Source organism: Bactrocera tryoni, chromosome 2 (genome assembly GCF_016617805.1).
Source record: "Bactrocera tryoni isolate S06 chromosome 2, CSIRO_BtryS06_freeze2, whole genome shotgun sequence".
In the NCBI taxonomy this organism is placed as follows: domain Eukaryota; kingdom Metazoa; phylum Arthropoda; class Insecta; order Diptera; family Tephritidae; genus Bactrocera; species Bactrocera tryoni.
The window spans coordinates 82,246,120-82,262,672 of NC_052500.1; the positions used below are offsets into that span (position 1 = coordinate 82,246,120).

General features: G+C 37.7%; 2 protein-coding genes across 6 annotated transcripts; one reads left to right on the forward strand and one right to left on the reverse strand.

Annotated features, from left to right (window-relative positions):
* Positions 1-789: 789 nt before the first annotated feature.
* LOC120767557 (peroxisomal acyl-coenzyme A oxidase 3) lies at positions 790-10,767 on the forward strand. Of its 5 annotated transcripts, none has more exons than XM_040093689.1 (9): positions 790-1,155; positions 1,308-1,502; positions 2,859-3,021; positions 7,920-8,057; positions 8,129-8,619; positions 8,685-9,433; positions 9,485-9,639; positions 9,699-9,986; positions 10,065-10,767. In XM_040093689.1, exons 2-9 carry the CDS (start codon positions 1,480-1,482, stop codon positions 10,173-10,175), a joined length of 2,118 nt encoding a protein of 705 aa, XP_039949623.1. In that variant the 5' UTR covers positions 790-1,155; positions 1,308-1,479; the 3' UTR covers positions 10,176-10,767. The 5 variants fall into 5 exon arrangements, with proteins under 5 accessions (XP_039949623.1, XP_039949626.1, XP_039949624.1 ...); XM_040093692.1 differs by having other exon boundaries at positions 1,402-1,502; XM_040093690.1 differs by having other exon boundaries at positions 790-1,027.
* Positions 10,205-13,367, reverse strand: LOC120767558 (protein adenylyltransferase Fic). The gene is made up of 6 exons (XM_040093694.1): positions 13,269-13,367; positions 12,403-13,197; positions 11,997-12,343; positions 11,695-11,898; positions 11,419-11,556; positions 10,205-11,346 (listed from the first exon to the last, which is right to left on the reverse strand). Exons 2-6 carry the CDS (start codon positions 13,057-13,059, stop codon positions 11,076-11,078), a joined length of 1,617 nt encoding a protein of 538 aa, XP_039949628.1. The 5' UTR covers positions 13,060-13,197; positions 13,269-13,367; the 3' UTR covers positions 10,205-11,075.
* Positions 13,368-16,553: the final 3,186 nt, after the last annotated feature.

Here is a 16,553-nt window from a genome sequence, read left to right on the forward strand (position 1 = left end):
CACATGCGTGACAGTTATTCAATGTATTCTGTTTATATGCTCCTAAAGTTGAGCTTATACGAGTATTTTACGCGAAAGCTAACAAAACTTTTCCAATCTTAAATTAACATAAACAATAATTATGAACCATATATCAAAAAAGTATTACTGTAAGAAATGTTTCATGTTAATTAAATGTATAAGCATAAATAAATAATATTTACTGAAAAGAAACGAGCATTTTTGGGCTTTCATGGGTTAAAAAAAATAAAAATTGCCTACTTTTAGGCTTGGTTTGACTGAATTCAATCATAGAGCACGACTTGTGGGTATATTTTAGGTATTGCAAAAAACCACATTTCAATTCAACCATTAAATTGAGCGTTGATTGAAGTTCAATGCGTTTCAGAAAGAAAACTAGTTGTCTTTCCATTCCAATGAGAAAAATTGGCCGACTGAGACTGCATACCATAATCTTCTTGGTAGATCAGCCATCTTACCTCATCATAAATTTATGATAAATTTGAGACATAAGAAGACCTCGAATTATATACGACAATAGCAATAAGCCTTCTAAAAAGCGCCTTACGCGCTTTCTGAAATTGCGACATTTTGGAATTTTAAAATTCTTACGCAGTCTAAACTACAGTTGAATAGTAGAAAATTAAAGCAGCTGCTTTCAAAGCCTTATATTTTAAAACTTTATTTGCCTTACTCGTGAATACCGCAATCAGCTGTTAATGACATTTCGCACACAACAGCCGTTGCTGCTAAACAACAAAACAATAAAATATCACAAACAAAAACATTGAATGAGTAGATCGGAAATCTGGGTTAACGTGTAAAGTTCAATCAATAGTGAAGTAGTGAAACTAATCAAATACCAACAGTAAATAAACTATTTGTCTCAGACACGTAAGCCCGTACCTACTGTCACACACAAAGAAGGGGCAATTATTAGCAACCGCGTCTGCAAATTACAGAGATAAGAACGAGCTATTGTTAATCGCTAGCAATTGGATTGGCGTTTGATTCCTATTCATTTTGTGTGAGTGACAATGCATTGAAGAAGCTAACTTATTACTACTTTAAGAGCTTCGTGCAAATCAACTATTCGTGTACTAAATGTGGAAACTTTAAACACCAGTGGGTGTGTTTTTGTGGAGCTGCTCTACGGTAGTATTTATCGCTTGCTAATACATCAATAGGTAGTTCATAGATTACTACGTATTCACCGTATTCAAGTTTCCGGAAAACTGATGAAAGCCCATTTCTCCTATTAAGGGATTAGCTCTAATTTATTATACTATATAAAGTCGCTTTAACAGGTTCAACGTATAAACATACATGTTATCTATTTCGGATATTAAGGAAGGTGTGCGCTGTTTTTAATAAGTTATCAAAATATTTCTTCGGGTCTAGATCACAGTTGGTATTCAGTGCTCAAATTGTGCGGTTGTCATTAAACGTTAATTGCTGTGCGAGCGTAGAAAGTTCAACATGGTGTCAAATACTAATAACAAGTAAGTGCAATGGCTTTATACGCTAAAGTTTAAAACGATGTAGAATAGAGTGTGGTGAGGGAAAGCGCAATTAAAATTTACGACGCTCGTTTATTAAGAAAATATTCAAATAACCAGTGCTATTAAAATAATTGAAAATACCTAAAAATAATAAATAATAAAATTATGAATAAAAAATAATATACAGTGAAGTTCCGCTTTACGGGCCGTCCTCATAGCCGGTCATTTCCCATAACTGGACCAATGTCATGATTATTATCATTTATTTATTATTATTTTTATCGAAAACAATTTATATAACCGGGAATGAGTACGTTGCAATGACCGTACACGGACATCAGTTTGGTAATATTTCGTTCAAATCATCTCTGATAAATGAAAACATTTTATAAAATTTGTAATGTGTAAAATTTGTAGTTAAAAATGGGATAATTGACATTCAGCCACACCGGGCTGATATTAACTCGCAGTCATTAGTTCAACAGAGATATTCATAGTTCTGAGTTTTAGCTTCTGACCCTAATAATACATTTTAAAAACTTATTTTTGTCACGTTCCCATATATGGACAGCTCCCTTAGCCGGAAAAAAACACTGCGACAGTGAGTGTCCGCTTATGAGGAATTTCACTTTATATAAAAAAACATACGATATTAATTTTTAAAGTTAATTTTAAAGTTTCACATATTGTCTTAAATTAATTTTAGAGTATTGTTCATAATTATTCATACTTACAAACTTATACATACATATGTATGTATGTATGCATATTATATGTTATATAAATGTACATATATAAGTATTTGGGTTTCCTAAAATGGTTAGATCTACATTAAAGGCATATTCAAATAAGCAAAAACAACAACTTTCTTAAAGTTTAATATTTAAACCCTATATAAATTAGACAATATAATATGTTGCAGTCACTACGTATACATTTTTAACCAAAATAAAATAATTAACTTCAGCTCTGTAAATGCTTTTTAAAAGTGCTTGGTAAGCCACAGTTAAAAATAAATAATAACTTCATACTATCTCCAACTAAAAATAGCGCACACGAAGTGCAGTTTTATTTTTGGCTTTTGTTTTGATCGCTCATTTCTTAAGCAAGCATTTTGTGAGAGTCACTATAAATTTGCGTCCCAAATAAAAAGAGCTTCATTCAATGCCGACAGAGCGTTGACCAGCTCGTAAACACGCAATGGTTTGCTTCCACAAACGAAAGTGACCACTAAACCAGTCTTGAATCGAGCTTTGCGCCGCACGCACAGTCTAGTTTAGCCTTTTTAATTCAAAGAAAATATTTCGTAATTATGGATACAGTTGCAAAGTTATTTTCTATTTTACAAAATCCCAGTGAGGTCGAGCCGGAGCAGCTGCAATCGGAAAACATATATGAGGACAAGATCATCTTCCCGGATTTCAAAACTGGACCATTGACAAAATATCGTCAACTCTCAACATTTTGCTACAAACGCATGAACGTCCTTCTGGAGGGTGAGGAGCACATACGACTAAAGGTGAGCATGTAAGCAATTAAAATTCCACACATCAGTAATTACATAATACTGCATAGTTGAAATGCGTGTACTTTTTGCCACGAGTATGCAAATTTATGAATTATTATTAATCAATCCACTTGACTCATTAAAAGTCATTTTCGCTGCTTTGATCAGAGTACAAAGTGTAAAATCAAGCAGCGGCGCGCTAATACAACTACAGTGGGGCCAACTGTAGTGTTCTTCTTCTTTATTGGCGTAGACACCGTTTACGCGATTATAGCCGAAATAACAACAGCCCGCTAGTCGTTTTTTTTTTTTGCTACGTGCCGCCAATTGGATATTCCAAGCGAAGCCAGGTCCTTCTCCACCTGGTCCTTCCAACGGAGTGGAGGTCTTCCTCTTCCTCTGCTTCCCCCGGTGGGTACGGCGTCGAATACTTTCAGAGCTGAAGTGTTTTCGTCCATTCAGACAACATGACCTAGCCAGCGTAGCCGCTGTCTTTTAATTCGCTGAACTAAGAATGTCAATGTCGTCATATATCTCATACAGCTTATCGTTCCATCGAATGCGATATTCCCCGTGGCCAACGCGCAAAGGATCATAAATCTTTTGCAGAACTTTTCTCTCGAAAACTTGCAACGTCGACTCATCAGCTGTTGTCATCGTCCAAGCCTCTGCACCATATAGCAGGACGGAAATTATGAGTGACTTATAGATTTTGGTTTTTGTTCGTCGAGAGAGGAATTTACTTCTCAATTGCCTACTCAGGTGTTAGTTAATATAATAAATTTTCTTGGTTAATTATTTTCCCATCCTCAAGAGGTAGCTTATCAGTATCTATTATAAGCTGGTTTCACCTACATATAAACAACGCTAGTCATCATATTAGTTAGCAGGTTGCAGGCATATGCACAAGTCTGGATATATATGTATGTGCATATATACGTACAGTAATCACAATTTGAAAAGCTTTCAATACGAATTGCTAAATAAATTGAGTCTTCACATTACATAACTTTAAAATTATACAAAGCTCATATTTGAATGCACACAGTCGTTCAAGTCATGTGTGTTGTTGTTACTGCAATAGTGACCTAGCTTAATTACACTATTCAAGAACTTTTTTTGAACCTGTGAAATATTTCTTTTTCAAGAGGTTATATCCACTTGCAAATCAGAAAAAAATCCGTTTTTTGTGTGAATTTTGTTTGAAGAGGCTTTTTTTTTTTTAAATATATAAATAAAATATATGTATATTTACAAAATTTGGACGCGTAGCCTATCCCCAACAGACTTAGCCAGTGAAATCCATCTGATAAATCAAAGTACCAAACTGGTCTATCCGTGGCTTATTAGCCTAACCTAGCAAATCCCCCGAAAATATCTATGGCGGAAGACTATTCTAATAATTCGAACAGAGTAAGCGAATAAATTGTTTGTAATCAAGTAAGCTCTTGAATATAGTACAGCATTTAGCCGGCGGGATAGTACAGAGAACCTTATTACCAAAAACATGGCAAATTGTACCTCCAACTGTTCAGCCCTAAAATGCAATATTTTTATTACGAAGTGCAGGCAAGTTATCAGAGATAACCCTTGAACTATACAACAGCAATTTATCAGTAATATGACTTCATACATATATACATACATGCATGACTATGTATGTCTTACATTGTAATGTATTTATTAACTGATTTGCGTTAGTTCTAACGACAATTGTGTGTTGTCACTTAGAAATGCTTACGAGTCATTAAACATGTGCCTACATTCAATAAAGCACATATATAGCAACAATAGATATAATTATGATAGCAGTATTTATTAGCGCTTATTTACAAGCTGACACACTTTTTTTGCTTGCGGAAATTCACACCCTCATTACAAATAAACAGCTAGCCAGCCGGAAATTGTTAGAGACAAATGCGAAAAACCACGGAAATAAACTTGGGATCCTCAACTTTTTCTAAAATGCGGCTGACAAAGTCTAAATCATTGAATAAAAACTAGATATATCACAAAAACGCTTTCCATAACTTATTAGAGTCTTAAACGAACGCTTTGTGATGTCTATTATTTCCGATAGAAAGACTTTGGGTGCAACATTGTTATGGGAATTTAGTTATACTAATTATCTGTTATTAGTATATAACTGGATAAACTTGATGCATCTATTTTTTGATGCAGCTGGGGATATATTATTTTTTTAATGGCAACAATATTTGCTTATGACCACTCAGAGTATAAAGGATATAAGAGATTTTAGTATGCTATAACTTATTCCTTGAGGACAATAAATATTCTCAGTGTTCAAGTCAAAAGTTCCTGCGGGGTCGTCCTTATTATATTACAAATTATGTATGTAGGTATTTACAGATATCTGTGTGTGGATATTATCAAATAAGTAATGAATAATAAATTTTACTCATTTTCAAGATAAAATAGTTCTAATAGAACGAAATAGACGGAATAGATATTAAGGCAATAAATGGAAAACTGCAAATATCGTTGTGAAGAAGCTTTAAATAGGAGTGTTCCTTTCAAAACAGGATATTTTTACTCTTAAACAAATATAGCTTTGTTCATTTCTAATATATAATGATAGTAATTAGTATTATAATTATTTAACATATGTACATAAATATTGGATCTTTCAAAATGCGATATATACAATTGCATCAGTCACATGCTGCTGCTGGTCTAACTCGCAAACGACTCCCTACCACACAGTTTTCCCTGTGAGGGGCTTTCGAATTTTGATAGTTATGAGAAAGAAACAAGAAAGAAAACTGTTACAATCAACAGATATGGATATTATGACATTTTCAAGCATTATGGTCATTTAAAAGTACTAGAAAAGGAAAGGATTCTAGAAGATATCAAGACATTGAAAGTCATTCAAAGAAAATTGTTCTCTCTAAGAAACTGGTTTTGGGGTCAACCATTATCCAATTGAGGACGCATAAAAACTATTTATTTAAAAAATAGGTAAACGACCTCCTTCGACTTTAGGTAATTAGTCGAAATTTTCTTCCAAGTTGGTATAGCTGTCAGTTACATTCATACATATGTATGTGCCAAATGTCATCAAAATAATCATTAGTGTTTACTATACGCTTTTGTTTCTGAAGTACTCGTACATGAATTACATTCGGCGATTTTTGCAATGAGTGAAATTATTCAAAAAGAATTTCCATTAAATTTTGTGTGCGGAATTAAATGTCTTGTGCCAAAATATTCAGAATGTTGGAAAAGGCCTTCGATGATAATTGTTTGTCGCGAGAATGTGGTTTTAATGGGTACAACCACGGTAGAGGGTACAACTTATTCAAAAAGGATCGAGAATGCGTTGACGACGAACCACGTCCAGGATGGTCATCAACATCAACTGATGATAAATACGTCAATATAATAAAGGAATTGGTGCTTGAGAATCGACGATTAATAGTTAGAGACCTTACTGGCATCGTTGGAATATCGGAGAGATCAGTGAAAACCTTTTTGAAAATTCATTTGGGCCTAAGAAAAGGGAAAGCACGATTGGTTCCAAAATCACTAAATTTTTCTGAAAATCAGCGTTGCGTTAACGTCTGTGAAATAATGCTTTCGGACTACTAGGATGTCTTGAAACGTATTATTATTGGCCATGAGTCTTGCATCTATGCTTACGACCGGGAAACCGATCATCAATCGGCCGAATATCATAACAAAGTTGAAGCGAAGCCGAAAAAAACATATCAAAGCAGGTCTAAAATCAAGGTTATATGACAGTTTTCTTCAATTATCAATGTATGGTGCACTCCGAATTCCATCCGATCGGCCAAACTGTCAACAAGAAATACTAAGTGTTATGCGTCGTTTGGGCGAAGCTATTCTTAAAAAGAGGCCAGAATTATTGGCCGACAACTCATGGTTTTTGCACCACGATAATGCACCGTCGCGTACTGCATTAGTTCTTCGTGTTCTTTCGCCAAATTTTCAACCAATATCATGCCGCAACTCATATAAAATTTAGTTGATTTGCGGGAAAGTTTCTTAATAAGTGTTCACCGGTTATAAAATTCTCTGTAGATCAACTTATGTCGGTTTAAACCGTACTAGGCACGATATCCACATATTGCGACTTCAACTCGACTGATACAGTGGATAATGTAAAAAATGTAAAAAGTTAGTCCATTCAAAAGTAGATTCCACGAATTTTTTTTTATTTCTAATAAAATATATTCATATAAAATAAGCTTCCAAACCCTTTAAAAATAGATACTGACTTTCTAACCTGTTTTTGGGACAAAGGTAAATATCCCAATATGATAAAGGTTAGGAGAAGCTCGAGCAGACTGAGTAGAGGTAACCAAGTATAGTTTAAAATAAAATATTTACATATGTACATACATATATACGTACTCGCATAAGTACTGGAAAACATATCAATTTATCAATGAAGCTTTTTGGGCATTATTTGATAAAATTCCATATCTATAGATAGATATATAAATGTATGTATGTATGTAGATGTGTAAAAACTTAACAAAATGCGGCTAAAAACAACAAATTATGGTGTATACAAATAAATTTGCTCGCTCTAAACTCGGCCGAGGAGAATTTCAAGACTTTCTTCTTCAACTTCTTCTTTTGCCACCTTATTTATTGTCTACTCTTGGTTTCTTTTCACTTAAGCACGAAAGACTGTATAAGTTTCCAAATTTATAATTTGGAATTTTTAAAATAACGGTAAAAGAATTTCTGGTCTTTTTTCGTCATATTCTTCTTTTGCATTAATTCTGGGCTTAAATTTTTTTTTTTTTGAAGAAAACAAAATAATTTAAAAACTAAATGACTCCCAACGGTTAGATCCGGCACTTACCACATTTATAAAAATGTTTGTAACTGTGATTCTATTGATCTATTTCTTTTAGCATCGCATATGGAATTTCATGGAAAAACATCCCGACTTTCAACATGACTTGGAATCACCCACAATGGATCGTCAACGCCAACTGGCCAATAAACGCGGTCAATTAATCTGTGATAAGCAATTCTATGGATTAGGCGAAGTTAGTGAAATTCTAAAAAGTCCATCTTCACTTCAGATACCGTTATTAACACATTTCTTTATCGTTTGCAGTACGTCACTGCGCCTCAGCTCTCACTGGCCTTTGCACAGGCCATGTTCTCGTATGAGTTCAGCTTTGCCGTCAAGTATTCGCTGTCGAATGGCATGTTCCCCAGTACAATTCTCTCGCTGGGCACTGAGCGTTTGGCCAAGTATGCCGCGAAAATTGCAAATAATGAAATTATAGGCGCTTTTGCGCTTACGGAAATCTCACACGGCACCAATGCACGTGGCATGCGCACACGCGCCACCTATGATCTAAAGACGCGTGAATTCATCATACATACACCCGACTTTGAGGCTGCGAAGTGTTGGGTTGGCAATTTGGGCAAGACATGTACGCACGTCATCTTATATGCACAATTATATGTGCCCGACGACACATATCAAGGGCTGAATGCCTTCCTAGTGCCAATACGTAACGAGCGCACGCTGCTGCCGTTCCCTGGTGTGACCGTTGGGGATTTGGGCGAGAAGGTCGGCTTGAATGGCATAGATAATGGGTGAGCATAAGAGGGTTTCTTTTTATTTTAAGGTATTCATGTATTTTGTATGAAATCTCTTCTAGCTTTGTGATGTTCAACGAATACCGCATACCCGGCGAGAATTTGCTCTCGAAGACCGGTGATATCGATGAGCAAGGCAATTATGTGAGCAAAATCAAGGACAGTCGCAAACGTTTGGGCGCCTCGTTGGGTGCACTCTCGTCTGGGCGCGCGAACATATGCTCGATAGCTTATGTCGCGCTCAGCAAAGCTATTACAATTGCCACGCGCTACTCTGCATGTCGCAAGCAATTCGGCCCTGAAGAAAGCAACGAAGAGTGGCCTGTAATCGAATATCAGTCACAACAATATCGCCTCATACCACACTTGGCCACCACCTATGCGCTACGTATATTCGCCATGTGGATCGGCACAGAGAATGTAGATTTGACCTTGCGCACCGTTTTGGGCGAAGACACCAGCAACAAAGGCATGGAAATACATGCCGTGTCCTCGGCCGCCAAACCGGTGTGCACTTGGGCAGCGCGCGATGGTATACAAGAATGCCGCGAAGCATGCGGTGGTCATGGCTACTTGAAGTTAGCCGGCTTGGGTGAGCTGCGCAACGACAACGACGCCAATTGTACGTACGAAGGCGAGAATAATACGCTTATACAGCAAGCCTCAAACTGGCTGATAAGTCTGCGACGCAGTAATGCCAATTTCACGGAGGTCTCACCATTGGGTTCTGTGGTCTTCTTGAAGGATATGGACGCGATATTGCGCACAACGGCGACCGAACGCAGTGCGCAGGAGGCGCTGCAACCAGACAGTGAGTAGTGATTGGTTGTCATCTTTTACAGCTACTGAATCTTACTTGCAGATCTCTTGAAGGCTTTGGATTGGCTGCTAGCCTTCCAGCTGGATAGAACAGTGCAACGCTACGAAAGCTTACGCAAGAAGGGTCAAGACGCCTTTGAGACACGCAACAACATACAAGTCTTCAACGCACGGCAGCTCTCCCTTATCTACGCACAGGTAGGCACACGCGGCACTAATTTGATTATGAATTTTAAATATGTACGTTCTGTCAACAGCGCACAATTTACTATGTGTTCCATCGCTTCTTCACCAACTTGCCGCCGTCCAATGAGAAAAATGTGCTTGCTCAGCTGTTGTCGTTCTACGGCGCCGATTTGGTCACGAAGTACACCGGCATCTACTATCAAGGCGGATACTTCCAGGATAGGGCGCATGCGGAGCTCTACCATGAGGGCATTTTGGCGCTGCTGCCGTTGCTGAAGGACGAGGCCATATCGCTGATCGATGCAATTGCGCCAACAGACTTCATACTCAACTCGCCGCTCGGCATGAGCGACGGCAATGTAAGTGTAACTGTAAAAAATATTGTGGGGAAAATGATAGTTGAATATTTTGTTTTTGTGTATTTTTGTGCTTTGCAGATTTACCAGCATCTGCAGCGCGCCATCGTACAGGCGCCTGAAGTGTTCGAACGTCCGAGCTGGTGGCGCGAAGTCACCTACAAGGACTACCTTCAGAAGTCGAAGTTGTAGAGTCTAGCATTTGCATAAATTTAGCGTACTTAGTTGCGAATTTTGATACAATCATTTTTATTCCATTGCAATAATTTTATTCTTTGTCGTTGCACAATATACGAGTATAGAAAATATCATTAGAATATACATATGTAAGTAACCAATAGCTAGCAGTTTGTGCTTTCAATAGTTGTCTGTTTTTTTACAAATGTCACACATATAAACATATTTATAAATTATTTGTGCTTTATGATAGAGCGAGCCTTACTTAGGACTTATGACTGTGTATGCAACAAAGTTACGCTTTGTTGTTGGCATACATACTTACAAACAGATTTGTTGTTTTAATGCTTAAATTTTTATATACAAAATATATACATACATTGTTGTAAATTGTTATTGAAAGTCATGTTACTTTTTGGTTATCGTTTACGTTTTGGCAGTACCGTACGTTTTGAAAATGTAGCTATTTGGCATTGTTGCTTTTAAATTGTCTACGCGCACAAAACCGCCGCCGGGAATTTTGGAGCACCATCACAAGTAAAAATTTTAAAATACGCTTTTTGCTTCACAATTTGGTAGTTTAAACACATACACAAAAAAAAAAAAATAATATTAATATCATGTACACAGCAGCTTTGGCTCACATAGCGGAGCGATATGCCAAGTTTTATCATAAACCCCACACACTTCTAACAGATCACAGTCAAGTGTTGCATATCTACTACTACATAAGTATTAAATATGTATGTACTAACAACAAACAATTACACAGATTTTCACACCCTAAAACGAAATATCTTTCATTTACACTAATTGCCCCGCATATGCAACCTACACTTAAATTAATACATTCGCGACCCTGCTTTGGCCGCTAAAATCTATGGCATACAATAATAACAACAACTTCATGAAATGTTAAGGAATTTCGCCGGAACCTGATTCGAATTTATCTGCTATGGGCGCTGTAGATCCACGGTTCGTCGCAGTTTCACCCGACGGTGTCACCAACTTATCCACATAGGCCAGTTCGTGTTCGGTTTGCGCCAACATCGGTATCTGCTGTGGTAGATCGCTCGTCGCCCACAAGTACAAGTCGAGCGTCTTCTCTGTGCAATCGGCAATGAAGCGCACGAAGGGGCGTATGTCGCCCTCGTTTGCCACTTGCAGAAACTGATAGTATTTGTGGCTATTGAATAAATGCATGCAATGTTATAATTAATGCGCACACTTATGTAAATACACGTGAATATGTACTAACCGCTGCTGCTTTGGTATTATAATGGGCGGATAGCCCGCGCGCATCAGCAAAGCGTTCATGAGTAGACGCGATGTGCGCCCGTTGCCGTCGATAAAGGGGTGTATGTGCACCAGTTTGTAGTGCGCCAAGGCTGCGTGTCTGTGGAGTAATAAAAGTCATTAATATATTTTGTAAATAAGTCAGCAATACAAATTTGCTGCGCTGCATTAAACAAATTTAGTTGCCGTGGAAGTCACTAAAGCATTTATAATTACTAAAATTTCGCTGCTTACTTACTTGACTGGATGCAATGAAACCGTTTGCTCCGCATTCAGCCAGTGCTCGAAATGCTGCATGAGCACTGCCAAATCGCCAGGCCCGGGCGGCACATGACCGCCTACATACACTTGCGTACGACGAAATTCGCCACCCTCGATGGGATCCACATGACCCAGCACCCTTCTATGTATTTCTAATATATCCTTTAAGGTTATCTCAATTCTAGAAATGAAGAACAAGAAATATTTATATTTTTTTTTTAATTACGGGTTTTAAATTTCTACAAAAGTGAAACTTTTGCAAAGCAAACACACACTTACTTGTTAACCAAACTTGCATTGATGTACTTCATAGCCAAATCCAGACCAAGAATTTCGTTGTGCTCATCAATGGATTTGCCATCGATCGCCATGCGCGTCTCCAGAATAGAGCGCGTTTGCGCCAATGTCATTGTGTTGCCCTCAATGCCCACCGAGTGATAGATATGTTGAAAATAAGCCTCTTTTTTCGCGCGTCGCAATGCCGCGTTCGATTCGTGCACTGCAGAAAGTGCGTCACGCTTCAAGTCAAGTAACTCTAGCTTGCGTTCGTCAATGGATTGTACAATGCCAGCGGTGCGCTGACGATTAGCAACCGCTTCTGTGTTAGTGGGGTTTAGCATCAGTGCCTGCAGTTCAAAACAAAATTAAATTAATATAGCCCTAAATTTGCCAAATTAGCAATTACTTGAAAATAATATTGATCCGCTAGCACAATATCCCGTTGACTATGTTCCAGATATTCGCCGTAGCGCAACAAAACTTCAGGATGCTTTGGCGCCAATGCGAAGGCGTGTTCATATAAACGCTGCGCCTTCTCACCTTTACCCAAGGCGCGCATTTCTGTAGCCAATTTCAAAGAGTCAAGTGCCTCTTTCACATTAGTTGCTGAAGCACGCCCCCTCTCCTCTTCTTTCGCACTAACATACAAATCCTTGAGCGCATCCAAGTCCAGCGCCCCCGTACTTGGTGCTGCGTAAACAGCGAAATCATCGCGCGTTTGCAGGAAATGATTGTCAGGCAGGTGTTGCAATTGTTTGTTTGCCTGTCGCAACACGCCATATGGATTGATATGCAGGAACTCGTAGAGTATGAAAGCTACAGTAGTGCCTGCTATGAATATGCAAAGGTTCACAAAACTAACATAAAGCATGGAAGCGCGGGCCAGCTGTTGGTGTTGCTGTAGCTGCAATAGCGCCTCGTTGCGTATGGCGGCAATGGTTGCTTGGTTCATGTTATGCTTTGTGCTTACAGTGTCGAAATTGCAGAGTGTCTTTTCGTAGGGCACACAACTGCTGCGCTTTCTAGTTGTGGGCCCAACAGCTGGTACTGTGTCATTATCCATTTCCAAGTTGTCTTTGTAGTTACTTGTGAATGTTTCGCTACTTTAGCTAACTAAAATTGAAAATATTTCTGTTTTACACACTTTCTGCGATCGTTCGTTTTCCGTCCCGTTATGGTTTCCGTAAATGGCATCTTTGAGCTGAAAATTGTATGGTTTGTATTATAAATAATTTATAAAAATAGCAGTTTTGCTAAATAGTTGGCACTCACCTCCACTATAACTGTTTGTATTTGTGTCTGCAACTTTCCTTTTACTGAGTCCATGACGTGTATTTTTGCTTTGCTTCCGTTGTTGCCACACCGCATGAATAATTGGCGAATGTGCAGTAAAATTTATTGCTTAAATTTGATTTAAATATTTTCAACTGCATTACAAATATATAATTTGCTTCATAAAATTATATAGTAATTTGGCAGTGTAAGAATAATAGGATAATGTAAATGCATTAGATAAAGGTATACAAAGATGTAATTTTTGAATTCATGTTGCCAATTAGAAAAGTGGCATCGTTATTGCTTCTGACCATTTTCGTAAATATTTACGAATGAGCGTGGGGAAAGAAGAATGCGATAGGCCTGTGGGAAAAAAATACGGCAGAACAGATGTAAAGAGGCAATTTACCAAATTGAGGAATTTTAGAGATCTGTTTTAAATTTGCGAAAGATTTTTAATGGAAAGTTGCTGTTGCAATTGCTAGTTGGTGTTCGATGGTTGAACTTGACTTTGGATGCATGTTTTTGTTGTAACTGCATTTACAGTAATTTTTGAAGTGTTATGTTGTTGTTATTGCTGTAGCGGCTGCCCAATCTGCGCTTGGGTGGTTAGCTTCAGGTTGGTTGTCAAGAAAGTCATCTAGCGGTAGCTCTAGGAAACGAACTGTTTCGTCGAGTTCTGACAATAGGGAGAACGTTGTTAGATGAGTGGGGTTCTTTGGCCATGTAAAGAAGTGGTTAGTGTCATGCGGGGATTCATTGCATGTTGGACGTACATATACATACATACATATGTGTGTATATGGTCGATTTTGGTTAGGTAGAAATGTAACCCGCTACAGAATCCTGAACGATGTTGCGCAAGGGTCACTCTAGATTCTTGTGGCACCCGCGCTCTTCGTTAACAATGGTGGTTTGACTCTAGGTGAAGGTGTTAAAGCTCCACTGAGAATGGCTCTCAATTCGTGTCCGAGCACGTTCGAAATCAAATCAAAATTTCATCGAAAAAGGAAAATGTTCTTCCAGGGAGATATGTATGTACATATGTATATTAAATTGGCAATACAATTGCTTATTTTCACCAATTATTTTTTCATATTAAAACATTTGAGCATATCAAAGAGTAACAAATGAATAATATTTTGTGAATTTTTCATAAAAATTCAGCCATGGCCAGCTGGTTTCCGGAGGCACCGCCCCAAAAGTGTCTCCTCGCGGTGGTCAGCGAACAGACGAAGCATTCATCTAAAATCAAAAAAACCAAAAATTCAGCGGTTAGTAGATGAGTAAAGTTTGTGATTAATCGTTGGATTTGAAAAAAAAAAAATAAATTTTGGCAAAGTTGGATACAAAACAGTATGATTTTAGGTTTATTTTTCACCACAAGTGGCCTTAAACATTTTTTTTGAAATCGAAACATAAAACCCGGAGATCAATCACGAAGTCATTCTATTTAGAAGAACTGTGAAAATTTTCAATAAGATCGCTTCACTAGTTTTTGATAAATCGTGACCACCGACTTTGCAAAATGTTACTAGAAAAACACGATCAAGGATTGAAATAGCCGGTCAGTCTGGCCTGACTGTTGCTGCGAATGACTTAAATGCATGTTTTTGTTTCAATTAGTGATATTTGTTCCTTATAGTGTTGAAAGTGTGGTCTAAGAACTCCATGTTTAAGCCTACGAAGAACTGTGGATGTCAATTTACTATTAATTTTAGTTTATGGGTTACTTTATTGTTCCAATTCTTATTAACTGAACGAAGTTGTGCAGTTTCGAACTTAACATTAAAGTCTATGATAGTGAAACTTATAAGATAAACAATCTAAAAATGCTCTATACTGCCTTTGACCTTCGAGTCATGTGAAGCCAGGTGTAAGCGCCAGCTTATAACGCCTCGTTCAAAAGCGCTAGCCGATCCCGCAGCATCTTTTGCTGTTAAAAACTACTTTTATTAATCGTTTAATTTACGTTTTTGCAGCTTTTTGCTGCGGATGATTTATAATAGACTAATTTACATTTCAAAAAGTAACAGTCGTTTGTTAAGTATCAACGATTATTCTCAATGGATGGAGTAGTTTGTGACTTGTTGACTGGTTAGTGACTCATTACAGTTAACAGTATGAATGAACAACAACCAGCTTGAAGCCAAAGCAAATAAACAAAATGCAGTTACTATTCAGAAACTCGGTTTAATTTGCTGGAATTCCACAGACTTTGTATGTATGTATGTATGTTGGCATAAGTGACGTTGCGTTCTTTGAGTCTTCTATGAACGTTATATTTTACCCATTACTGGCGGTGTGTCACACCATAAACAACATACGTCATAATGTTGTTGTTATATAATTTTTTCTCGCGTTCACCTTGTGATTTAATTTATATTCGCAATCGCTTTTTGCTTCGTGGAGATCCGCTTAGATCCGCAGCTATATTTAGAATCAAGTGCTGTCTTCAAGCCTCCATGTGTTTGTTGTAATGTTTAGTTTATTTTTTGTTATTGTTGTTATTACAGTTGACACTGCCAGTGCTCACCGATATTCGTACACCAGTGATTTATTAGGCAAAAATGTACAACAAAGTGGAAACTGTCTGAATATAACAGTGAGGGTGGTGCATCCACACGCACACACACTAAGCCGTCCACATGCACATACGTACATACATCATACCTGCACTCTTATATGCCTGTGAAGAATTGCCGCTCTGTCAAGTCATTAGAATATTGATAATGACTGACACTAAAGCTGTCAAATTGTCACATGGAATCAGCCGGCACAGGCTAGTGGGTGGACTGGCATTGTTGTGGATTAACAAAAAGTAAAAAAAAAGTATAATGGATTCAGTTCATGTGTAGAGTGGATAAAAAAACGATTGTTTTCACTTGCTTGGTCTCTGAAAAATAGGTTCTTAGTCACTTCTAAGAAAATAACTCCAAGTGTGAGCTTTTAATTGCAACAGAAGTTTTCAAGAACTGGTAAAATATCGGGTTACATAGATTTTATAGGAAATGGAATATTCTACAAAAACGTATCTGACGATTTACGATTCGATAGCGGTAGGTTCACGAAACAAGCTGTTTCGACGGGTTCTGACCATAGAGAGAAGGTTGTGCAGAGGGATCCTTTGTATGCTGGACGTACACACATATAAGTATATGGTCGATTCTGGATAAGTAGGAGTTTAACCTGCTACCGAAACCAAAACGAACTTGCGCAAGGGTCACTTTAGATTGTTGTGGTAACTCCAGGTCTTCGTCAGCATTTGGTGGTGCAGATGAA